The following is a 27057-nucleotide window of genomic DNA, read 5'->3' as shown; positions in this document are numbered from 1 at the left end:
TGTGACAACAGTAGTGCTATATACTTATCGGGTAATCCCGTACAACACTAGCGAACCAAACACATCGAACTTGACATTCATTTTGTGCGTGAAAAGGTCTCTAAGGGTCAAGTACGGGTTCTTCACATTCCTACTCGGTTTCAGATATATAGCTGATATTTTTATAAAAGGTCTTCCTCGTGTTCTCTTTGAAGACTTTCGTTCCAGTTTATGCATTCGGGAACCGAACCCTTCAACTGCGGGGGAGTAATAGAGACAATCTCGGCTAATTAGTTAAATACATAGTTATTATTTGATATTATTTGAACTTATCCTCCCAAAATAGAGGAATAATTGTTAGGAATAGATGTAACTAGTTGTGGAGCTCTCGCTTCGCGCCGGGGGCTCCATTTTGAATGCGAGTTAAAAAAAGTCTTAATCTATTTTGTAAAAAAGAATTTTTTTTTTTCGACATCTAACATTGAAGGGTTGTTCCTTTTGTGAATGTTGCTTCTTTTAACGTTCCTTTTTTTTTTAAGGTTAGTTGATCTATTTTGTAAAAAAGAATGTTTTTCGACATCTTTTGGTAGCATTGAAGGGTTGTTCCTTTTATGAAAGTTGTCTTTTTTATCGTTGAGGAAGAAAAAAAAATGTAATTGATTTTTTTGTAAAAAAAAAATTTTTCCGACATCTTTTGGTAACATTGAAGGGTTGGTTCTTTTACGAAAGTTGCTTGAGGAAAAAAAAAAAGTAGTTGATTTTTTTGTAAAAAATAATTTTTTTCGACATCTTTTGATTATATTGAAGGGTTAGTTCTTTTACAAAAGTTGATTCTTTTATCGTTGGAGACCAAAAAAAAAGGTAAGATAACGAAAATACCCCTGATTACTATTGATGAATAGTGCTACAGGGTTTTGTCTTTTAGATAATATAGTAATACCTCGTGTATATATGGCTGCCATTCAGCCAATTGAAAAAGATACAAAAATTACACAATTCAATTGTTTATACATCTATCATTGTGCCCATGAATGAAAACCACAATTTGTAACTCTTAGTTACGTTAGGTCGATCAGTTATTCAATGAACATAAAAATAGATCGTGGAGTACGAACATCTTTGCTTAGATGATTCCATGGACCATGTTGCAACTTGATGCCCACAGTAGAGGACCCAAACCAGTATTATCTTTATCCCCAAACCACTATTATCTTTATCTTGTGATGACTGTCGATAATTTAGTGAATAGGTAGACTAAAAATATACGGAGTGTGTATATATATATATATATATATATATATATATATATATATATATATATATATATATATATATATATATATATATGTATCTTTTTTTTTTTAACAGCGATTGGGATCACCTGAGTGGGACTTTAACCACCCGTTGCGATCATCTCCCGTTTCGACTATGCCGATGCAGCGATAAACCCCGCCCCCATCGCTGCCCGGGAGGAAACCTTGAAACTGATCCAAGGGCACGGCCAAGTAAAACCCCCCTCCCCTTTACCCCCAAACGATATGGGAAAGGTGTCATGGGTGGATACTTCATGGCAGAGATGAAATTGTGTTTTTATTATGTAGCCAACGGGGGTCGAACTCCAGACCTCCCCTAAAGGAGGCAGACCACCAACCGAACCGTTCCACATCACAATTTCTATATATATGTATCTTTAATTAAATCTTCTATCAACTCTAAAACAACTATAAGTGAAGAAATTAAGTTAACAAAATTACCATATGCTAGCATAATCTATATACTCGTATTATTTAAAAAACTAAATATATTTTTTGGATTTGGATTATATATATACTATACTAGACTATACATAAATTAATTCGTCATAACAACCCTTGAAGGTGTTAGAATTTCATAATCACCGTCCCCTTTGACAAACCGTTGACCAGGACTAAACGGGCTAAGCAATCCGGATACCAACCCGCACCCATGGGGCTCCATATCTTCATTAGCATCCATTTCGGCCACAACCTTATAAAAGAGATCCAGATCACATGGAAGTAATATCGGGCCAGGCGTGTTATACCCGTATTCGATCTCAGCATCATCTAGAAGCATCCGAAACAACGGATGGTTTGCATACTTTGTTTTAACGGCAAACCATTGTTTTTCAGGGCCCACGTACACCGGAAAGAACCCTACCGGAGTAACCTTTTTCTTGTTAGAGCAAGAGATGGATCGACACCGGTCCCACGTCTTGATTAGAAAGTTCTTCTTCCCTGAATTATTATTTTTCTTCGGTGAGTACATCATGATCATATATAACTAAAGAAATAGGGGAAAAAAACGTTAGGGTTATGTTTTAGTATGTTAATTGATCATGGTTATGTTGAAAAATAATGGAGTGAATTGTACATGGATATATAAGCTAAGTGTGTGATCTAAGAAAAGTGGTTAAAGTTGTGTTTTGGTTTTAAAGTTTTTGAGATTGTAGGATATATATGAAGCTTGAACATTAGGTTATGTTTACAAAGACTATTTATATATGTATGTACATGCATCTTGATGGATTTATCAGTTTGTTGAATATAATTATAAGAGGATAACGACTTTTAGATAAATGAATTTTGTTATCGGATGACAAATTTGAATTTTACTGCCTTAAATTAAAAAAAAAACAAAAAAAACAAAAAAAAAAAGTTTAATACTATTCTTAGGGTATGCAAATCATTATTATTAACTCGAGATGATAATTTTGAGTTGTGAATTGAATTCTTTTACAAATGTGTAGTTTTATTAGCTTAGGATATATTTTAGTTCTAATCCATTACTCCGTAATGCATTGGAGGCTCGAGAAAAACAAGGTGATCGACATAAGATTATCAGGAGTATATATATATATATATATATATATATATATATATATATATATATATATATATATATATATATATATATATATATATGGGCAGGATCAATGGGGAAGTACCCAATCGGGGGGAAGCAAAAATTTTTTTTTTTTCGTTTTTTTTGAATTTTTTTTTTCCGGCATCAAGATCACACGAAAATATGAACATTTTGAAGAGACACTTCGTGATGAATGTTATTATTTAGGCGGGAAAAAGATCGACAAAAATAACATTCAAGATAATATTGTTCGTGAAGAATATGAACGCTTTTTTTTCATGTTTTGTGAAGTAAAATTTAGCCCGATTTAGAGTTTAGGGTTTAGGGTTTAGGGTTTAGGGTTTGGTGTTTTAGGTTTATTGCATAAACCCTAAACACCAAACCCTAAACCCTAAAACCTAAACTCTAAACCGTTCGTGTTAAAAACTCAATCTAAATCCTAAATCTAAACCCTAAACCCTAAATTTCGAAACCCTAATATCTAAACCCTATAAACCCTAATATCTAAACCCTAATATCTAAACCCCAATAGCTAAAACCTCAAAATACGCTCGAAAAACACGATAATTGTTATATATTACTTCTTCGAGCGTTTTCCAGCCAAAATAAAAACATTTATCACAAAGTGTCTCTACTAAATGTTCATATTTTCATCTCATCTATAATGTTCGTGAACAAAGTTTTTTCAAAAAACGGGAAAAAAAAAATTGCTTCCCCCCGCTTCCACCTGAATAGTTACTTCCCTCTTGATCCTACCACTATATATATATATATATATATATATATATATATATATATATATATATATATATAGTCAAAAGTTCAAACGAGAACCACAAAAAAGACGAGAACTGCGAGAACTTTTAATTTACAAAGATTTTCGCATGTACATAGATTGAATCACTCATTATTATTGATGAAGAGTGCGAATGAACATAAAATAGTCCGAAAACACTTAAAATTGACTTATGCAATCAAGTATATAGTTTCTTGTTCACAAGTGCATATTTTTTTGTGTAACATGTGAACATTTCATATAATTAACAATTTAGCATGTAACTTGTGGTAATGAACATAAGTTTGTTAATAGTATGAGCATTAATTAACATATCTATGTCATTTGTTGCATTTAAATGCATAAAAACCATAAAATTACAAGGTTCTCGCAGTTCTCGCTTTTTTTGTGGTTCTAGTTTGAACCTGCCCCTATATATAGGGTCATAATCAAGAGGGAAGCACTTTTTTGGGGGGAAGGGGGAAGCAAATTATTATTTTTTATTTTTTCGTTTTTTGAAAAAAACTTTGTTCACGAACATTATAGATCAGATGAAAATATGAACATTTAAAAAAGTCACTTTGTGATGAATGTCATTATTTTGGCAGGAAAACGCTCGAAGAAAAAAAATAAAAATATTCAATGCAATGAATATTTTGCTGCTGAGTTTATTTGCATCGTTTTGTTTTCATCTTGTGTGAAGTGTTTTTTTCGAATTTAGCCCGATTTAGAGTTTAGGGTTTAGAGTTTAGGGTTTAGGGTTTTGGGTTTTCGGGTTTACTCTGTAAACCATCAACCCAAAACCCTAAACCCTAAATCCTAAACCCTAAACTCTAAACCGTTCGTGTTAAAATATTCAATCTAAACCCTAATTTCTAAACCCTAAACCCTAATTTCTAAACCCAAAACCCTAATTTCTAAACCCTAATAGATAAACTCTAATTTATAACCCTTAATTTCTAAACCCTAATTTCTAACCCCTTAAAAAAAACTCAGCAGTAAAACATTCAATGCATTGAATGTTTTTATTTTTTTCTTCGAGCGTTTTTCCGCCAAAATAATGACATTCATCACAAAGTGTCTTTTTTAAATGTTCATATTTTCATCAAATCTATGATGTTCGTGAACAAAGTTTTTTCAAAAAACGAAAAAAATTACTTCCCCCCACTTCTCCCCAAAAAAGTGCTTCCCTTTTGATTAAATCTATATATATATATATATATATATATATATATATATATATATATATATATATATATATATATATATATATATATATATATATATATATATATAGTAGAGGGATCAAATGAGAACTTTTTTAGTGTGAGAACCCCGAGAACTCAAAAATACACTGAAATTCGAACAAAAAGGAGAAATTCGAGAAAAAAAAAAGTGGGCGGACGAACAAAAAAGGGAATTCGAACAAAAAAACGTGATATTCGAACAAAAAAAGGCGGGCGCACAAAACGTAGATAGTCGAACAAAAAAATGAAAGTCGAACAAAATGTGTTCTACATTTTTGATATTCGAACAAAAAAATGTAGAACACAGCGGTAGTCGAACAAAAAAACTGGTAGTCGAGCAAAAGTGTGTTCTACATTTTGGTAATTCGAACAAAAAAAAATAAAAAACTTTCGTCCGTTTTTTTTTTTGTTCGACTACCGTGAATTTTGTTCGTTCGTCTCCCTTTTTTGCTCGTCCGTGCCCCTTTTTGTTCGAATTTCAGTGTATTTTTGAGTTTCTAAAAGTTCTCACTGGATCTTCTCCCTATATATATATATATATAGTCAAAAGTTCAAACGAGAATAAAAAAAATGGCGAGAACAATTAAATTATAAGGATTTTCGCATGTGAGTAAATTGAATCACATATAAATCTGAATGAAGAGTAACATTGAAAAAAAAAAGTTTGAAAAAACCTATAGTTTAACTATACAATCAATTATATAATTTCTCGTACACATGTGCAGATGTGTTTGTGAACATGCAAACTGTTGGTTGAATGTTGGTTAATGGACTAAACGACAATGTTAAGCATAATGTTTAACCAAAGAATATGTTTTGATGAAGACACATACATATGCATAAGTGATGATGACATCTTAACATAAAACACGCAAGGTCACTAATCCATACTTGATCTTGCAAATGGCCAAGTCAAACAAAACTTAAAGAATGAAAATAAAGGTCAGCAAAATACACGGTCAAGGTACGGTCGACCGCATACCCAGCCGTGGAAGTCCAGACTGAATTGCAACGCAGTTTTGTGAAAACAAGTTGCACGGTCGCCACCACGGTCAACCGCAGTGCGACCGCAGTTTTCTCTGTCACCATTTTTGACCAAATTTAGTTTGACTAGCTCCCGACATCTATAATTCATGCGACCTTTTTCAATACACTTAGAATAGATGTCCTTTCAATACTCAGTTGAGTTTTGGTCATAAAAACACTAATCTCGGTTAATTACGCTTAATTACATCTTAATGACAAATTAACCAAGATTAGGCATAACACATAAGTGTTAATCAACAACTTTTGATCTTAAAACTTATCTAGATATCCTTTGTATGATCACCAAGTACCAACACATTTAAGCTAATGTCAATAGAACATTAGTTACAATCAAAGATGACTTAGTGATTAATTAAGGCTAAATGAAGAACAATGCTTTCAAGTGTAACTAGTAAAGACTTGTAATCCCAGAATACACTTAGATATATTTAGGATGGTCACCAAGTTCCAACTAGAGATTGCTCTTTCCTTGTGCATGTGTTGGACATTAATGTGTGCTTACACATTAATCATGCAATATGTTATATTGCAAGTAACCTTGCTAAAAGCTTAAACTATAATGTTGTGCAAATATCTATATGACTGATTTTAGAATAACTATCTTTTGCTATGTGTGAGTATTACTTGCTACTTGCTAATATGTTTAGTACTCATTAATTTGCCAACTTGATTAACATGCTTGCTATGTGCTACTAGTTAGAATACTAGGATTCAAGTAACTAGTTTACTCCAATAAATTAAGTGTAAAATGGTTCACAAAGGAATAATAGTCAATTGTCTATTTGATTTTGTCTAAGTAACAAGTTGTGATTACTTATCCAAGTATGACTTAACATTGATGTCTTTACACACTTAATGATTATTTTAGAAAGACATCATTCAATTAATCTCTACTTAATCTTAAAATGAATATGACTTGTGATTAATTGAAACTAGGAAGTTAATGACATATTGACTAGTCTTTACGATTGAACCAAATGCATTAATGTGCCTAACTAAGTCTTGACCAAACTGAGATTTTCCCAAAATATCAATCATGACACTTCTCCAAGAATGTTGGTTTACCACTATTGGAGTGTTATGCCACTTTCACTCAATAAGACCAAATCTCACACACTTAATGCATATAGTACTTGTATAGGATGTTGGGTTTCTTTTGCAGGTGCTAGATGAAGTAAAGGTTTCAAAATGTGGTGTTCAAATCTGAGTCAAACGGCTATACAACGGATACATATTTTGGACTGGAACACGTGCGGTCGAACCACGGTCGACCGTGCTGGCAACCGTGTGATAACAGCTATTTTTTTAATCACACTATAAAAAGCAAGCATTGAAGAACATTTTAAGGTGACCCTCTTGCATATTTCAAAAGCTTATTTCCAGAGATCACAAGGGCTCTAATTACTACTCAAATGTGATCAAGTAAGATAAGATTTTATGATCTTATAAATATAAAATTTGGTTGTTTTAAACTTACTAATCAAAATCATTTATCATGTGAGTTTACTTAGTGTAATGTATGTCCTAATATTATCTTAGGATCATCATTACAAATTGTATAAGTCTTGTAACTTCAATTAGTAGAAGCATAGGCTAACTTAGTGATCTACTTCCTTAAAGGGACTTAGGAAGTTGATTAATCTTATTTGGAGATTAATACTTGTCCAAGGTGAAGACAAGTTGATCTAGGTTGGAGTTGATCTTTCAAAGGGATAAAAAGATTAGGTTTGTTGTCTACAAAAGAATTTAAAGACTTGTAAATCGTATCTCCACCGGGTTTGGAGAAAAGTGCTTAGTGAAGCAAGAAATCCCTATTAGTGTAATCGGGGAGTGGATTAAGGTAGATTAGTTAACATCCACCCGAACCACTATAAATCCTCGTGTCTATGTTCTTTACATTACTTTATTCATCATTTTGAACATACACACCACACACATCAAGTTTGAGTTGAGTTGGTTGATCATAGTTAATCAAATTTGGTGATCAATCGAAAAAGTGTTAAAAACGTATCAAGTAACTATTCACCCCCTGTAACTGTAACATCCTCAGATCGGGCCTAGACGTAAGATGACTATTTTGCCCTTAGGCTTAATTGTGTGATTAATTATACTTTTATTTTAATAAAATGTTTAATGTTATTTTATTATTTGGTTAAGACCAGTTTGTGACAAGGGTCACAGAACATGTTCGTTTATTTAATTTGGACTCCGTTAGGGCAGTCAAATTAAGTACGAAAGTTATCAGATAACTGGTAAATACCCGTGTGTGATGGGGTATTGTGTTTTAACATAAATATATAAACAAGGAACCAGCCTTTTCTCACATTTTTCTTGAATCATCTACACACACCGTACCTACTTCTCTTCTACTTTCAAACCCTAGATTCACCAAAACTTGTTGTTGATCTTTAATTTAGTTGGAGATCAGTGTCTAGTGATTTCTTGTGTTCTAACAAGGTATTAATCGTTCCAATTCGTGCTTGAATCTGTATCAAAATGGCTTTTAAAGTTAGGTTTTTATTAAAGTAGTTTTTGATGTCAAATTGGTCTAATTTGATGTTGTTTGAGTATGAAATTTGTGGGTTTAAGTCCCAAAAGGTTTTGTACAAGAGATGTAACCATTTTCAAGGTCAAAAACGAGTCCAAAATTGAGATTTGGTGAATTGGGGATGAAACCCGTCAGTTTTCTGCTGCTGCTGCTCGATGAACAAAACCGTACGGTTGCAGCTTGCAACCGCACGGGTACATGGTGCAACCGTACGGGTGCATGTGCAACCGTACGGATGCAGTGGTGTGGTGCAACCGGGCAGAAAGTGTGAAACCGTACGGATGCACTATGCAACCGTACGGATGCATGTGCAACCGTACGGATGTAGATCAGTGATGCAATATTGTGTAATTTAGTTATTTTCTAGCCGTTATGCTGTCCGCGTGACTTATGATGATCAGGATGTAAATTCTAAAAATGCATAAGTGTTAGGTGGACTTTTAGCGGCGCTTTTTGTGACTGATTTACTGTACTGTGCTGTTTTGTGTTAACAGACAGAAACTAACTTGATTTGCCTTATGTTCAGGTGATAAGGATAAGGAAGCCCCTCAGTGATAGATTATCTGAGCTAATTGCTGGTATTCGGTGAGTGGGTCTATCTTCGGATAGCGTATTAAGTAAATGACACGCTACTTGTTCAGACTCTTTACTATTATGTTTATGCCCTATGTGAATACCATGTGTAGTTAGATATTGCCATGCTAGTTAGAACGATTGCATGACTGATTATCTGTGATATTATGTGAGCACTGTTAGTTGAACACCAACCGAGGCGGCAAGGTTGAGAACCAACGAGGCGGTAAGGTAGGGTTGATGTGAGGTCAACTGTGGTAGCCTGGTCGGGTCATGGTGTTACTGATTGTTCAGTATAGCATAGAAGGACGCATGTGTTGCGTCTGGACGGTTATGCAGTGGAGTCAGTAAAGCGGACTATCGGTAGACTGTAGCATGATCAACTAAGTCGTGTGCTCGTACAAGCCGCCGATCCTCATATTGTCAGTTGTTGTTATATGCTAGTTCAGGATGTTAGCATATCTGTGACCTTTGCATGTTTAGTTGCTTATGCTTGATCTGTTAGATAGTATCCATTCACTTAGCAGTTGTGTTAATTCCCCCAAAATTTCACCCTTGCAGGTTTAGGTACTGCTGTTTAGGATGGGTGTTGCGGACGAGTTTGAAGACATGTTTGACTATGTGATTAACTCCGATGTTTTCAATTTTAGTGATGTTTTCACGTAACACCGATGTTTTGGAATATTGTAATAACATTAACTAAGTTGATTTGTTAACTATGGTTTGTAAGTATTAACCAGGGTTATTTTAGTAACTAAATGTACTTCCGCTGTGAATAAAAAAAATCAGGGTGTTACAACTTGGTATCAGAGCGTGGTTTAGCAGCAAGTATGTGCACGTATTTGTTCCTAAAACCTGAGTTAAGTCAAACATGTCCGTGGGGTGGGGCTAAGTGAATGTAGGATTTGGTACATGTTAGTGTTTAGTAAACTAACAGTTATCCACTAAGCTTTTGTGCGAGTGTTTTGTAGCACAGATGGCAGATGACAGGGATGCGAACGCTACAAATCCGATCCACCCCGAAACATTCAGTGCTCCAGATGTGGAGGATGAGGCAGAGGTTTACGAGGCTGATTATGTGCATGAGCTTGAAAGTAAACTTAAGGAAGCTCAGGAAAAAATTACTGAGCTTGAGTTAGCTAGACAGTCAGGTAATGAGGATACACCACCGGGTTTTGCCACTGCTCAATCACACACAATACCTCAAGTACACCAGAACCAGTACCAATACCCATTACAGAACCAATTCCCTCAACATGTTAAGCCACCACAGTTTAATTACCAGTATCAAAATCCCATTATGATGAACCAAGTTCAGCCACCCATATACCAACAACCATTTCCGCAACAGCAATTTCAACAACAATACCAACCACCAAAAAGATGCACCTTTAAACAATTCAAGGATTGTGGACCTTCTCCCTACTCAGGAAGTTCTGACCCAACCACAACTCTCAACTGGTTAAGGGAATTTGAAAAGGCATTCGAGGCATGTCAGTGTGAGCCATAATTGAAGGTAACTTATGTGAGTAGGTTGTTAAAAGACAGAGCTATGGTGTGGTGGGATTCTGTGATAGCAAGTGTTCCTCCAGAACAAGTTTGAATGATCACTTGGGGGCACTTTACGGTAAGGTATGTGAGCAGTACTGCAATGTGTTTGACATGAATAGAATCAAAATGGAGTTTTGGAGATGCGAATGACACCTCAGATGTCAATTGATGAGGTAATTGAGAAATACATGGATAAGTTGAGGTTTGTAAAATAATGGATGCCTGATGAACAATCAAGAATCCAACATTTTGTGAATGTGATCTTTCCAGAATACAGGACGTTTGTGAGGTCAGCACCGATGTTATCTCAGGCTTTCTTAATGGAAAATATGGTAGAAAGTGATGTACGAGTAGCAAGGGGTGTGAATTTGGGAAACGTTATATCGCAGGGTAGTCAGGCTACCAGTCAGTCAGGTTCTAAGTCTAAGAAATCTTTTGGGTTTAGACAAAAGGGTAAAGGTAATTAAGCAAGTTCAGGGTCTGGTTCAGGAAAGAGAGAATGGTGTAAAGGTTGTAAGTCTTCTCACAGTGGGCAGTGTTCTGAGGCAACGAGAAGATGTTTGAGATGTGGTATGGTAGGTCATGAGTCCCAGGGGTGTTCCTTTAGGGAGAATGTGTGTTGGAGTTGTCACCAGCCGGGTCACCATTCAGCTAGTTGTCAGGCGTCAAAGGGCGCAAGTTCTGGGGCAGGGTCAGGGGCACGTGCGGCATCTGTCGGGGGTTCTACAGCCTCTAGTGGACAGAAGAGAAAGAACCCGCCGACTGCGGAAGCCAAGGCCTTTCAGATGACAGTTGAGGCCGCAACTAATAATGATGACGTCATAACCGATATGTTCTTGATCAACTCAATACCTGCTAGAGTATTGTTTGATTCGGGTGCAAATAGGACGTTTATATCTATAGATTTCTGTACTAAGTTAGGGTTACCTGCTATGGCACTGCCTGAGCCTGTTAGAGTAGAGGTAGCTGATGGTCAGACGGTTCCAGTCACAACGTATGTGTCTGGGGCTAGTATAGAAATTGATGGTAGACCGCTTGATATGTCCTGTTTAGTGTTTCCTATCCCAAGTTTTGATGTAGTGTTAGGGATGAACTGGATGAGCCTACATAAGGCCCACATTAAGTGTGATAAGAAGATTGTGACCTTCCGTTTGACCGACGGAACCCGTATTGTGGCCCGAGGGGAACGAAGTGGGTTTAGTTTTCCGTTGATTTCTATGATGAAGGCGAATAAGTCACTTTCTAAGGGGTGTGAATCTTTTATGGCTTATGTTATTGATGCTAAGATAGAGAAGAGATCGATTACTGATATTCCAGTGGTTTCGAAATTTTCTGAGGTATTTATTGATGAGTTACCGGGGTTGCCGCCGGTAAGAGAAGTAGAGTATAAGATTGAGTTGGTTCCGGGAACAACTCCAGTAGCTAAGGCTCCTTATAGGTTAGCACCTTCTGAAATTAGAGAGATGATGTCTCATTTGCAGGAACTGTTAGACAGAGGGTTTATAAGACCGAGTTCCTCGCCGTGGGGTGCGCCGGTGTTGTTTGTAAAGAAGAAAGACGGTACTCTGAGAATGTGTATACATTATCGAGAATTGAATAAGAGGACGGTTAAGAACAAGTATCCTTTACCTAGAATCGATTATCTGTTTAACCAGCTTCAGCGTGCGTCGTATTTTTCAAAAATAGATCTTAGATCCGGGTATCATCAGGTTCGGGTTGCAGAATCAGATATACTGAAGAGAGCGTTTAGAACGAGATATGGGCATTACGAGTTCTTGGTTATGCCATTTGGGTTGGCGAATGCTCCAGTATTTTTCATGCATCTAATGAACAGGGTTTGTAAACTGTACTTAGATCAGTTTGTTATTGTGTTTATCGATGATATACTGGTGTATTCGAAGTCAGAGGCTGATCATGTGACGCATCTTCGATTAGTGTTAGAGTTATTAAATAAAGAACAGTTGTATGTTAAGTTCTCGAAGTGTGAGTTTTGGCTTCGAGAGGTGCAGTTTCTGGGTCAGGTCATCTGTGAGGCATGTATTAAAGTGGATCCGTCGAAAATAGAAGCGGTAATGGGTTGGAATTCGCCGAAGACACCGACAGAAGTTAAGAGTTTCTTGGGTCTTGCGGGTTATTATCGCTGATTTATCAAAGATTTTTCTAAAATAGCGGGTCCGTTGACTAAATTAACCAGAAAAGATGTAAGTTTCTGATGGGGTGATCAACATGAACAGGCTTTTCAGACTTTGAAACAGTTGTTGCGTCAGGCTCCAGTGTTAGCATTGCCAGAGGGTTCAGATGACTTTGTGGTTTATTGTGATGCGTCAATTACCGGGTTAGGGTGTGTACTGATGCAGAGAGATAAATTTATTGCGTACGCTTCTCATCAGTTAAAGACCCACGAACGTAATTATCCGGTTCATGATTTAGAAATGGCCGCAGTTGCATTTGCGTTGAAGTTATGGAAACACTACTTATACGGTACAAAGTGTGTGATATGTACAGACCATCAGAGCCTCCAATATATTTTCACGCAGAAAGAACTGAATATGCGACAGAGACAGTGGATTGAGCTTATAAAAGACTACGATTGTGAAATAATGTATCACCCGGGTAAAGCAAATGTTGTTGCCGATGCTTTAAGTCGTAAAAAGACCATAGAGACCGTGAAGTTTATGAGAACTGAAATAGTTTCAGACCTTATTGAACAAATAAGACAAGTTCAAGCCCAAGCTTTATTGGAGGAGAACTTAAAGACTGAACTGATGACCAAAATCAAGGACCAATTGACTGACGATTCCCGTGGACTTAAGACGATTAAGAACCAAATTTGGGTGCCTATGCTTGGAGATTTAAGAAAATTGATCTTAAATGAAGCGCACAAATTGAGATTGACTGTCCATCCGGGTAGTACCAAGATGTATAATGATCTAAAGCCGATGTATTGGTGGCCAACGATGAAGAAAGATGTTGCTCAATTAGTAGAAAGATGTCATATTTGTTCTCAAGTTAAAGCTGAACACAAGAAACCTTATGGTTCGTTACAACAGTTGAAAATTCCAGATTGGAAATGGGATCATATTACGATGGATTTTATAACCAAATTACCTAGATCTCAGAGAGGTAATGATATGATATGGGTAATTGTTGATCGACTGACGAAGAGTGCACATTTCTTAGCTACAAAAGAGACAGCTTCGTTGAGTACTTTGGCAGAATTGTACTTGAAAGAAATAATTAGTCGACATGGAGTTCCGTTGTCTATTGTATCTGACGGGGATTGTAGATTTGTATCGAACTTCTGGAACAGTTTACAGAAAAGTTTAGGAACGAGGGTAAATCTGAGTACAGCGTATCATCCACAGACCGACGGTCAGAGTGAGCGTACAATACAGACACTAGAAGATATGCTTCGATCCTGCGTGTTAGAGTATGGTGGTCCGTGGGATATACATCTACCATTGATCGAGTTTGCTTACAACAATACTTACCATTCGAGTATTGGTATGCCACCTTATGAAATTTTGTATGGTCACAAGTGTAGAACGCCGACTTGTTGGTTAGAAGCCGGTGAGAAACAGTTTGCAGGTCCAGAATTAGTTCAGATAACAGCCGACAAGGTAGCAATAGCGTGTGAAAAGTTAAAAGCAGCACGTGACAGACAGAAAATGTACGCTGATCCATGTAGACTTTCAGTAACCTTTGAGGTGGGTGATCATGTTTACTTGAAAGTTTCGCTGTGGAAGGGTGTTATCAGGTTTAGTAAGCGGGGAAAGTTAGCTTCGAAATACATTGGTCCGTTCAAGATTATTCAGAGGATTAATGATAAGACGGTTGTGTTAGAGCTTCCAGCAGAGTTAGCAGGGATACATAACACTTTCAACGTGTGTTACCTTAGGAAGTGTAAGGTTGATGATGAGACGCAACTGGTTCCGTTGAGCGATTTAAGGGTATACCTAAATCAAAAGTTAGTTGAAGAACCGGTTCGGATTGTCGATAGAAAGGTGACAAAGTTTAGAAAGAAGGAGATCCACATGGTGCTTGTAGAGTGGAAGCATAGTTTAGGATCGAACCTTACGTGGGAGACCGAAGAGCTGATGAAGGCTCGTTATCCATGTCTGTTTGACCAAGACCAGATTCCGAGGATGGAATATCTTTAAGGGGGTGGATTTGTAACATCCTCAGATCGGGCCTAGACGTAAGATGACTATTTTTCCCTTAGGCTTAATTATGTGATTAATTATGCTTTTATTTTAATAAAATGTTTAATGTTGTTTTATTATTTGGTTAAGACCAGTTTGTGACAAGGGTTACATGTAGTGACCCGAACTTTTCCATGTTTATATATATTAATTGAGATTGATATTTACATGATTAAATGTTTCCAACATGTTAAGCAATCAAACTTGTTAAGACTTGATTAATTGAAATAGGTTTCATATAGACAATTGACCACCCAAGTTGACCGGTGATTCACGAACGTTAAAACTTGTAAAAACTATATGATGACATATATATATATATATATATATATATATATATATATATATATATATATATATATATATATATATATATATATATATATATATATATATATATAATTAACATGATACAATGATAAGTAAACATATCATTAAGTATATTAACAATGAACTACATATGTAAAAACAAGACTACTAACTTAATGATTTTTAAACGAGACATATATGTAACGATTATCGTTGTAAAGACATTTAATATATATATATCATATTAAGAGATATTCATACATGATAATATCATGATAATATAATAATTTAAAATCTCATTTAATATTATAAACATTGGGTTAACAACATTTAACAAGATCGTTAACCTAAAGGTTTCAAAACAACACTTACATGTAACGACTAACGATGACTTAACGACTCAGTTAAAATGTATATACATGTAGAGTTTTAATATGTATTTATACACTTTTGAAAGACTTCAATACACTTATCAAAATACTTCTACTTAACAAAAATGCTTACAATTACATCCTCGTTCAGTTTCATCAACAATTCTACTCGTATGCACCCGTATTCGTACTCGTACAATACACAGCTTTTAGATGTATGTACTATTGGTATATACACTCCAATGATCAGCTCTTAGCAGCCCATGTGAGTCACCTAACACATGTGGGGACCATCATTTGGCAACTAGCATGAAATATCTCATAAAATTACAAAAATATGAGTAATCATTCATGACTTATTTACATGAAAACAAAATTACATATCCTTTATATCTAATCCATACACCAACGACGAAAAACACCTACAAACACTTTCATTCTTCAATTTTCTTCATCTAATTGATCTCTCTCAAGTTCTATCTTCAAGTTCTAAGTGTTCTTCATAAATTCCAAAAGTTCTAGTTTCATAAAATCAAGAATACTTTCAAGTTTGCTAGCTCACTTCCAATCTTGTAAGGTGATCATCCAACCTCAAGAAATCTTTGTTTCTTACAGTAGGTTATCATTCTAATACAAGGTAATAATCATATTCAAACTTTGGTTCAATTTCTATAACTATAACAATCTTATTTCAAGTGATGATCTTACTTGAACTTGTTTTCGTGTCATGATTCTGCTTCAAGAACTTCGAGCCATCCAAGGATCCATTGAAGCTAGATCCATTTTTCTCTTTTCCAGTAGGTTTATCCAAGGAACTTAAGGTAGTAATGATGTTCATAACATCATTCGATTCATACATATAAAGCTATCTTATTCGAAGGTTTAAACTTGTAATCACTAGAACATAGTTTAGTTAATTCTAAACTTGTTCGCAAACAAAAGTTAATCCTTCTAACTTGACTTTTAAAATCAACTAAACACATTTTCTATATCTGTATGATATGCTAACTTAATGATTTAAAACCTGGAAACACGAAAAACACCGTAAAACCGGATTTACGCCGTCGTAGTAACACCGCGGGCTGTTTTGGGTTAGTTAATTAAAAACTATGATAAACTTTGATTTAAAAGTTGTTATTCTGAGAAAATGATTTTATTATGAACATGAAACTATATCCAAAAATTATGGTTAAACTCAAAGTGGAAGTATGTTTTCTAAAATGGTCATCTAGACGTCGTTCTTTCGACTGAAATGACTACCTTTACAAAAACGACTTGTAACTTATTTTTCCGACTATAAACCTATACTTTTTCTGTTTAGATTCATAAAATAGAGTTCAATATGAAACCATAGCAATTTGATTCACTCAAAACGGATTTAAAATGAAGAAGTTATGGGTAAAACAAGATTGGATAATTTTTCTCATTTTAGCTACGTGAAAATTGGTAACAAATCTATTCCAACCATAACTTAATCAACTTGTATTGTATATTATGTAATCTTGAGATACCATAGACACGTATACAATGTTTCGACCTATCATGTCGACACATCTATATATATTTCGGAACAACCATAGACACTCTATATGTGAATGTTGGAGTTAGCTATACAGGGTTGAGGTTGATTCCAAAATATATATAGTTTGAGTTGTGATCAATACTGAGATACGTATACACTGGATCGTGGATTGATTCAAGATAATATTTATCGATTTATTTCTGTACATCTAACTGTGGACAACTAGTTGTAGGTTACTAACGAGGACAGCTGACTTAATAAACTTAAAACATCAAAATATATTAAAAGTGTTGTAAATATATTTTGAACATACTTTGATATATATGTATATATTGTTATAGGTTCGTGAATCAACCAGTGGCCAAGTCTTACTTCCCGACGAAGTAAAAATCTGTGAAAGTGAGTTATAGTCCCACTTTTAAAATCTAATATTTTTGGGATGAGAATACATGCAGGTTTTATAAATGATTTACAAAATAGACACAAGTACGTGAAACTACATTCTATGGTTGAATTATCGAAATCGAATATGCCCCTTTTTATTAAGTCTAGTAATCTAAGAATTAGGGAACAGACACCCTAATTGACGCGAATCCTAAAGATAGATCTATTGGGCCTAACAAACCCCATCCAAAGTACCGGATGCTTTAGTACTTCGAAATTTATATCATATCCGAAGGGTGTCCCGGAATGATGGGGATATTCTTATATATATGCATCTTGTTAATGTCGGTTACCAGGTGTTCACCATATGAATGATTTTTATCTCTATGTATGGGATGTGTATTGAAATATGAAATCTTGTGGTCTATTATTATGATTTGATATATATAGGTTAAACCTATAACTCACCAACATTTTTGTTGACGTTTTAAGCATGTTTATTCTCAGGTGATTATTAAGAGCTTCCGCTGTCGCATACTTAAATAAGGACGAGATTTGGAGTCCATGCTTGTATGATATTGTGTAAAAACTGCATTCAAGAAACTTATTTTGTTGTAACATATTTGTATTGTAAACCATTATGTAATGGTCGTGTGTAAACAGGATATTTTAGATTATCATTATTTGATAATCTACGTAAAGCTTTTTAAACCTTTATTGATGAAATAAAGGTTATGGTTTGTTTTAAAATGAATGCAGTCTTTGAAAAATGTCTCATATAGAGGTCAAAACCTCGCAACGAAATCAATTAATATGGAACGTTTTTAATCAATAAGAACGGGACATTTCAGTTGGTATCAGAGCGTTGGTCTTAGAGAACCAGAATTTTGCATTAGTGTATCTTATCGAGTTTGTTAGGATGCATTAGTGAGTCTGGACTTCGACCGTGTTTACTTGAAAAATGATTGCTTAACAAATTTTGTTGGAAACTATATATTTTTAACATGTGAATATTATGTGATATATTAATCTCTTAACGCGTTTGATATTATGTGATAGATGTCTACCTCTAGAACAAGTCCCATTGACTCACCTAATAATAATGAAGAGTCAAATGTAAATTGGAATGATTCGTGGACTGATTCACAAGTTCCCGAAGAGGAACCGGAAGAAGAGTCGGAACCGGAAGAAGAATCGGAACCGGAAGAAGAATCGGAACCGGATGAAGAAATAGAACCGGTGGGGGAAATAATAAAACGGTTAAGTAAAAGAAAATCCTCAACCAACCGACCAAGGCTAATTATGGTCAATGGTGTTTCCGCCAAGGAAGCAAAATATTGGGAGGATTACCAATTCTCCGATGAATCGGATTCCGACGAGAATTCCAATGATGTTATAGAAATTACCCCAACTGAATTTAAAAAGGCAAAAGAAAATAATAAGGGAAAGGGCATAAAAATAGAGAAATCTAATTCCAACCCCGATGAACTTTATATGTATCGTCAACCCTCGAAGTCCTTAAGTTGTAACAATGACCCGGGAACCTCTAAACCACCAGGTTTTTCTAAACCAATGTGGAAAATAACAGCTAGTATTAGGGAAACATCATATATCCCTAGAAACTTGGCAAAACGAACCAAAACCGAAGAAGAAGAAACAAGCGAGTTGGAATAAGATAGTTGTATTCGTGTGGTGTAATATATGTAATATAGTGTGCTTATGCTTTATGATATATGTAAAAATTGCTTGTATTAATAAGTATTTTTTTTTTATGAATCTAACTCTTGTCTATTTTACAGTATAAAAACACAAAATGGATAGACAACCCAATATTTTAAGAGACCTACCCGGAGACATGATTGATGAAATCTTGTCTAGAGTCGGTCAGAATTCTTCGACACAACTATTTAAGGCGAGATCAGTTTGTAAGACATTCGAAGAACGTTCCAAGAATGCCTTGGTTTATAAAAGGCTTTCGTTCGAAAGATGGGGGATATCACATTGGGAAATCCATAAATTACGATGTGTTTAATTTGACGCATATATTGCGGGGAACCCAAATGCTATTTTACGCAATGGGTTAAGAAATTATTTTGACTCAATATATCCGAATATTGGACTTCGTGATTTAGAAAAAGCGGCTAACATGCAACATAAAGAAGCATGTTATGCTTACGGATTAGTAATGTTCGCTTCTCACCAAAGTGAGAACAAGAACATCGGGCTACAACTATTAAACAAAACGTTCCCACAAGTGACGGAGTCGGTAATTGGGGTTAGAAATGAGGTTTTTAGATTGTTACGGGACTGTTGGACATTACGTAACCCTCGTCCCTTTGACGACGTTACAACACGCTGTCTTATCAACGGCCATAACGGTTATGTTCCACAAGACCAAGGATGGGAAGTAATCCTAGTAAAACCAGAATGCATGACTTGTTTCTGGACGTATGAATTACGTGTCTTTATTGCCTTTGCTGAACGACTTGTGTACTAGCTAGAATTATCTTCACAACCATCTTGTATCAAATTTATTGTGTGCTATATTTCATGCTATATGTAAAATAAGCGGTATTGTAAGTTTGTAAAATATTGTGTAAAAGTTTGAACGCGAAATATTATTATAATCAGTTTTTCATATAGAATTGTAGTAGTTAAATTGTATATTAGCTACTAAGTATGAACTTAACGGGTAGGTACTACCCGAATTTAAACTTATAAAACGCTAATATGAAGAAAAAGCTTTTATAAATTAGTTCATATTATGCTACGAAATACTATTAACTACTCTTAATATTCTGTATGATTAACTTGTTCCATTTGACTATTTTGAAGGAAATGGCACCGACTACTCGACATACCGTGAATATGAATGAAGAGGAATTCCGTACTTTTCTAGCTTCAAACATAGCCGCAGTACAGGCTGCGCTACATACCAACAATAACCTTGGATCTAGCAGTACAGGAAATCGTGTAGGATGCACCTACAAAGAATTTACTGCCTGCAAACCTTTGGAATTTGATGGAACCGAAGGACCGATCGGATTGAAACGGTGGACCGAGAAGGTCGAATCGGTGTTTGCCATAAGTAAGTGTACTGAAGAGGACAAAGTGAAGTACGCTACGCATACCTTCACAGGTTCTGCGTTAACATGGTGGAATACCTATCTAGAGCAAGTGGGACAAGATGATGCTTACACACTACCGTGGTCAGCATTCAAGCACTTAATGAACGAGAAGTACCGTCCCAGAACTGAGGTCAATAAGCTCAAGACAGAACTTAGAGGGTTACGAACCCAAGGATTTGATATTACCACGTACGAAAGACGATTCACAGAATTATGCCTATTGTGTTCGGGAGCGTTCGAAGATGAGGAAGAGAAGATCGACGCGTTTGTGAAAGGATTACCGGAAAGAATCCAAGAAGATATAAGTTCACACGAGCCCGCCTCCATACAACAGGCATGTAGAATGGCTCACAAACTAGTGAACCAGATTGAAGAAAGAATTAAAGAACAGACTGCTGAAGAGGCCAATGTGAAGCAAGTCAAAAGAAAGTGGGAGGAAAACGGTGATAAGAATCACCAATACAACAACAACAGCAATTACAACAATAATCGCAACAATTATCCCAATAATCGCAACATCAATCGCAACTACAACAAACGACCCAACAACAACAACAACAACAACAACAACAACAGCAACTACAACAATCATCCCAACAACAATAATAACCGCAACAACAACAACAATCAGAAGCAGCTATGCCAAAGGTGTGAAAAGTATCACTCGGGGTTCTGCACCAAATTTTGCAACAAGTGTAAAAGAAATGGTCATAGCGCGGCGAAGTGTGAGGTTTACGGACCAGGGGTTAATAGAACGAAAGGAACAAATGGTGTCGGAACGAGTAATGGCGGAGCAAGTAGTGTCGGAGCAAGTTACGCCAATGTAGTTTGTTATAAATGTGGAAAACCGGGCCACATTATTAGAAATTGCCCGAACCAGGAGAACATGAATGGACAAGGCCGCGGAAGAGTTTTCAATATTAATGCGGCAGAGGCACAGGAAGACCCGGAGCTTGTTACGGGTACGTTTCTTATTGACAATAAATCTGCTTACGTTTTATTTGATTCGGGTGCGGATAGAAGCTGTATGAGTTGAGATTTTTGTGCTAAATTAAGTTGTCCATTGATGCCTTTGGATAGTAAATTTTTACTCGAATTAGCAAATGGTAAATTAATTTCAGCAGATAATATATGTCGAAATCGAGAAATTAAACTGGTTAGCGAAACATTTAAGATTGATTTGATACCAGTAGAGTTAGGGAGTTTTGATGTGATAATCGGTATGGACTGGTTGAAAGAAGTGAAAGCAGAGATCGATTGTTACAAAAATGCAATTCGCATTATACGAGAAAAAGGAAAACCCTTAATGGTGTACGGAGAAAAGGGCAACACGAAGCTACATCTTATTAGTAATTTGAAGGCACAAAAACTAATAAGAAAAGGTTGCTATGCTATTCTAGCACACGTCGAGAAAGTACAAACTGAAGAAAAGAGCATCAATGATGTTCCCGTCGCAAAAGAATTTCCCGATGTATTTCCGAAAGAATTACCGGGATTACCCCCACATCGATCTGTTGAATTTCAAATAGATCTTGTACCAGGAGCTGCACCAATAGCTCGTGCTCCTTACAGACTCGCACCCAGTGAGATGAAAGAACTGCAAAGCCAATTACAAGAACTTTTAGAGCGTGGTTTCATTCGACCAAGCACATCACCGTGGGGAGCTCCTGTTTTGTTTGTCAAGAAGAAAGATGGTACATTCAGGTTGTGTATCGACTACCGAGAGTTGAACAAACTTACCATCAAGAATCGCTACCCACTACCGAGAATCGACGACTTATTTGATCAACTACAAGGCTCGTCTGTTTATTCAAAGATTGACTTACGTTCCGGGTATCATCAAATGCGGGTGAAAGAAGATGATATTCCAAAGACTGTTTTCAGAACACGTTACGGTCATTACGAGTTTATGGTCATGCCGTTTGGTTTAACTAATGCACCAGCTGTGTTCATGGACCTTATGAACCGAGTGTGTGGACCATACCTTGACAAGTTTGTCATTGTTTTCATTGATGACATACTTATTTACTCAAAGAATGACCAAGAACACGGTGAACATTTGAGAAAGGTGTTAGAAGTATTGAGGAAGGAAGAATTGTACGCTAAGTTTTCAAAGTGTGCATTTTGGTTGGAAGAAGTTCAATTCCTCGGTCACATAGTGAACAAAGAAGGTATTAAGGTGGATCCGGCAAAGATAGAAACTGTTGAAAAGTGGGAAACCCCGAAAACTCCGAAACACATACGCCAGTTTTTAGGACTAGCTGGTTACTACAGAAGGTTCATCCAAGACTTTTTCAGAATAGCAAAACCCTTGACTGCATTAACGCATAAAGGGAAGAAATTTGAATGGAATGATGAACAAGAGAAAGCGTTTCAGTTATTGAAGAAAAAGCTAACTACGGCACCTATATTGTCATTGCCTGAAGGGAATGATGATTTTGTGATTTATTGTGACGCATCAAAGCAAGGTCTCGGTTGTGTATTAATTCAACGAACGAAGGTGATTGCTTATGCGTCTAGACAATTGAAGATTCACGAACAAAATTATACGACGCATGATTTGGAATTAGGTGCGGTTGTTTTTGCATTAAAGACTTGGAGGCACTACTTATATGGGGTCAAAAGTATTATATATACCGACCACAAAAGTCTTCAACACATATTTAATCAGAAACAACTGAATATGAGGCAGCGTAGGTGGATTGAATTGTTGAATGATTACGACTTTGAGATTCGTTACCACCCGGGGAAGGCAAATGTGGTAGCCGATGCCTTGAGCAGGAAGGACAGAGAACCCATTCGAGTAAAATCTATGAATATAATGATTCATAATAACCTTACTACTCAAATAAAGGAGGCGCAACAAGGAGTTTTAAAAGAGGGAAATTTAAAGGATGAAATACCCAAAGGATCGGAGCAGCATCTTAATATTCGGGAAGACGAAACCCGGTATAGGGCTGAAAGGATTTGGGTACCAAAATTTGGAGATATGAGAGAAATGGTACTTAGAGAAGCTCATAAAACTAGATACTCAATACATCCTGGAACGGGGAAGATGTACAAGGATCTCAAGAAACATTTTTGGTGGCCGGGTATGAAAGCCGATGTTGCTAAATACGTAGGAGAATGTTTGACGTGTTCTAAGGTCAAAGCTGAGCATCAGAAACCATCAGGTCTACTTCAACAACCCGAAATCCCAGAATGGAAATGGGAAAACATTACCATGGATTTCATCACTAAATTGCCTAGGACTGCAAGTGGTTTTGATACTATTTGGGTAATAGTTGATCGTCTCACCAAATCCGCACACTTCCTGCCAATAAGAGAAGATGACAAGATGGAGAAGTTAGCACGACTGTATTTGAAGGAAGTCATCTCCAGACATGGAATACCAATCTCTATTATCTCTGATAGGGATGGCAGATTTATTTCAAGATTCTGGCAGACATTACAGCAAGCATTAGGAACTCGTCTAGACATGAGTACTGCCTATCATCCACAAACTGATGGGTAGAGCGAAAGGACGATACAAATTCTTGAAGACATGCTACGAGCATGTGTTATTGATTTCGGAAATAGTTGGGATCGACATCTACCGTTAGCAGAATTTTCCTACAACAACAGCTACCATTCAAGCATTGAGATGGTGCCATTTGAAGCACTTTATTGTAGAAAGTGCAGGTCTCCGATTTGTTGGAGTGAAGTGGGGGATAGACAGATTACGGGTCCGGAGATTATACAAGAAACTACCGAGAAGATCATCCAAATTCAACAACGGTTGCAAACCGCCCAAAGTCGAAAAAAGAGCTACGCTGACATTAAAAGAAAAGATATAGAATTTGAAATTGGAGAGATGGTCATGCTTAAAGTTGCACCTTGGAAAGGCGTTGTTCGATTTGGTAAACGAGGGAAATTAAATCCAAGGTATATTGGACCATTCAAGATTATTGATCGTGTCGGACCAGTAGCTTACCGACTTGAGTTACCTCAACAACTCGCGGCTGTACATAACACTTTCCACGTCTCGAATTTGAAGAAATGTTTTGCTAAAGAAGATCTCACTATTCCGTTAGATGAAATCCAAATCAACGAAAAACTTCAATTCATCGAAGAACCCGTCGAAATAATGGATCGTGAGGTTAAAAGACTTAAGCAAAACAAGATACCAATTGTTAAGGTTCGATGGAATGCTCGTAGAGGACCCGAGTTCACCTGGGAGCGTGAAGATCAGATGAAGAAGAAATACCCGCATCTATTTCCAGAAGATTCGTCAACACCTTCAACAGCTTAAAATTTCGGGACGAAATTTATTTAACGGGTAGGTACTGTAGTGACCCGAACTTTTCCATGTTTATATATATTAATTGAGATTGATATTTACATGATTAAATGTTTCCAACATGTTAAGCAATCAAACTTGTTAAGACTTGATTAATTGAAATAGGTTTCATATAGACAATTGACCACCCAAGTTGACCGGTGATTCACGAACGTTAAAACTTGTAAAAACTATATGATGATATATATATATATATATATATATATATATATATATATATATATATATATATATAGTTAACATGATACTATGATAAGTAAACATATCATTAAGTATATTAACAATGAACTACATATGTAAAAACAAGACTACTAACTTAATGATTTTTAAACGAGACATATATGTAACGATTATCGTTGTAAAGACATTTAATGTATATATATCATATTAAGAGATATTCATACATGATAATATCATGATAATATAATAATTTAAAATCTCATTTAATATTATAAACATTGGGTTAACAACATTTAACAAGATCGTTAACCTAAAGGTTTCAAAACAACACTTACATGTAACGACTAACGATGACTTAACGACTCAGTTAAAATGTATATACATGTAGTGTTTTAATATGTATTTATACACTTTTGAAAGACTTCAATACACTTATCAAAATACTTCTACTTAACAAAAATGCTTACAATTACATCCTCGTTCAGTTTCATCAACAATTCTACTCGTATGCACCCGTATTCGTACTCGTACAATACACAGCTTTTAGATGTATGTACTATTGGTATATACACTCCAATGATCAGCTCTTAGCAGCCCATGTGAGTCACCTAACACATGTGGGAACCATCATTTGGCAACTAGCATGAAATATCTCATAAAATTACAAAAATATGAGTAATCATTCATGACTTATTTACATGAAAACAAAATTACATATCCTTTATATCTAATCCATACACCAACGACCAAAAACACCTACAAACACTTTCATTCTTCAATTTTCTTCATCTAATTGATCTCTCTCAAGTTCTATCTTCAAGTTCTAAGTGTTCTTCATAAATTCCAAAAGTTCTAGTTTCATAAAATCAAGAATACTTTCAAGTTTGCTAGCTCACTTCCAATCTTGTAAGGTGATCATCCAACCTCAAGAAATCTTTGTTTCTTACAGTAGGTTATCATTCTAATACAAGGTAATAATCATATTCAAACTTTGGTTCAATTTCTATAACTATAACAATCTTATTTCAAGTGATGATCTTACTTGAACTTGTTTTCGTGTCATGATTCTGCTTCAAGAACTTCGAGCCATCCAAGGATCCATTGAAGCTAGATCCATTTTTCTCTTTTCCAGTAGGTTTATCCAAGGAACTTAAGGTAGTAATGATGTTCATAACATCATTCGATTCATACATATAAAGCTATCTTATTCGAAGGTTTAAACTTGTAATCATTAGAACATAGTTTAGTTAATTCTAAACTTGTTCGCAAACAAAAGTTAATCCTTCTAACTTGACTTTTAAAATCAACTAAACACATGTTATATATCTGTATGATATACTAACTTAATGATTTAAAACCTGGAAACACGAAAAACACCGTAAAACCGGATTTACGCCGTCATAGTAACACCGCGGGCTGTTTTGGGTTAGTTAATTAAAAACTATGATAAACTTTGATTTAAAAGTTGTTATTCTGAGAAAATGATTTTATTATGAACATGAAACTATATCCAAAAATTATGGTTAAACTCAAAGTGGAAGTATGTTTTCTAAAATGGTCATCTAGACGTCGTTCTTTCGACTGAAATGACTACCTTTACAAAAACGACTTGTAACTTATTTTTCTGACTATAAACCTATACTTTTTCTGTTTAGATTCATAAAATAGAGTTCAATATGAAACCATAGCAATTTGATTCACTCAAAACGGATTTAAAATGAAGAAGTTATGGGTAAAACAAGATTGGATAATTTTTCTCATTTTAGCTACGTGAAAATTGGTAACAAATCTATTCCAACCATAACTTAATCAACTTGTATTGTATATTATGTAATCTTGAGATACCATAGAAACGTATACAATGTTTCGACCTATCATGTCGACACATCTATATATATTTCGGAACAACCATAGACACTCTATATGTGAATGTTGGAGTTAGCTATACAGGGTTGAGGTTGATTCCAAAATATATATAGTTTGAGTTGTGATCAATACTGAGATACGTATACACTGGGT

General features: G+C 35.6%; 1 protein-coding gene across 1 annotated transcript; it reads right to left on the bottom strand.

Moving 5' to 3' along the window:
• Positions 1 to 1830: 1830 nt before the first annotated feature.
• On the bottom strand, positions 1831 to 10287 carry LOC139848545 (uncharacterized). The gene is made up of 3 exons (XM_071838273.1): positions 10255 to 10287; positions 2613 to 2615; positions 1831 to 2280 (listed from the first exon to the last, which is right to left on the bottom strand). Exons 1-3 carry the CDS (start codon positions 10285 to 10287, stop codon positions 1831 to 1833), a joined length of 486 nt encoding a protein of 161 aa, XP_071694374.1.
• Between the last annotated feature and the right edge of the window lie 16770 nt (positions 10288 to 27057).

This window comes from Rutidosis leptorrhynchoides, chromosome 5 (genome assembly GCF_046630445.1).
Source record: "Rutidosis leptorrhynchoides isolate AG116_Rl617_1_P2 chromosome 5, CSIRO_AGI_Rlap_v1, whole genome shotgun sequence".
NCBI classification, from domain to species: domain Eukaryota; kingdom Viridiplantae; phylum Streptophyta; class Magnoliopsida; order Asterales; family Asteraceae; genus Rutidosis; species Rutidosis leptorrhynchoides.
Note: the sequence above shows the minus strand (reverse complement) of the source record. Positions and strands in the feature narration are given on the sequence as shown.

Bases quoted from the DNA above. Each gene is read 5' to 3' on its own strand.
- LOC139848545 (XM_071838273.1), bottom strand. From the start codon at position 10,287: ATGGGTATTGGTACTGGTTCTGGTGTACTTGAG.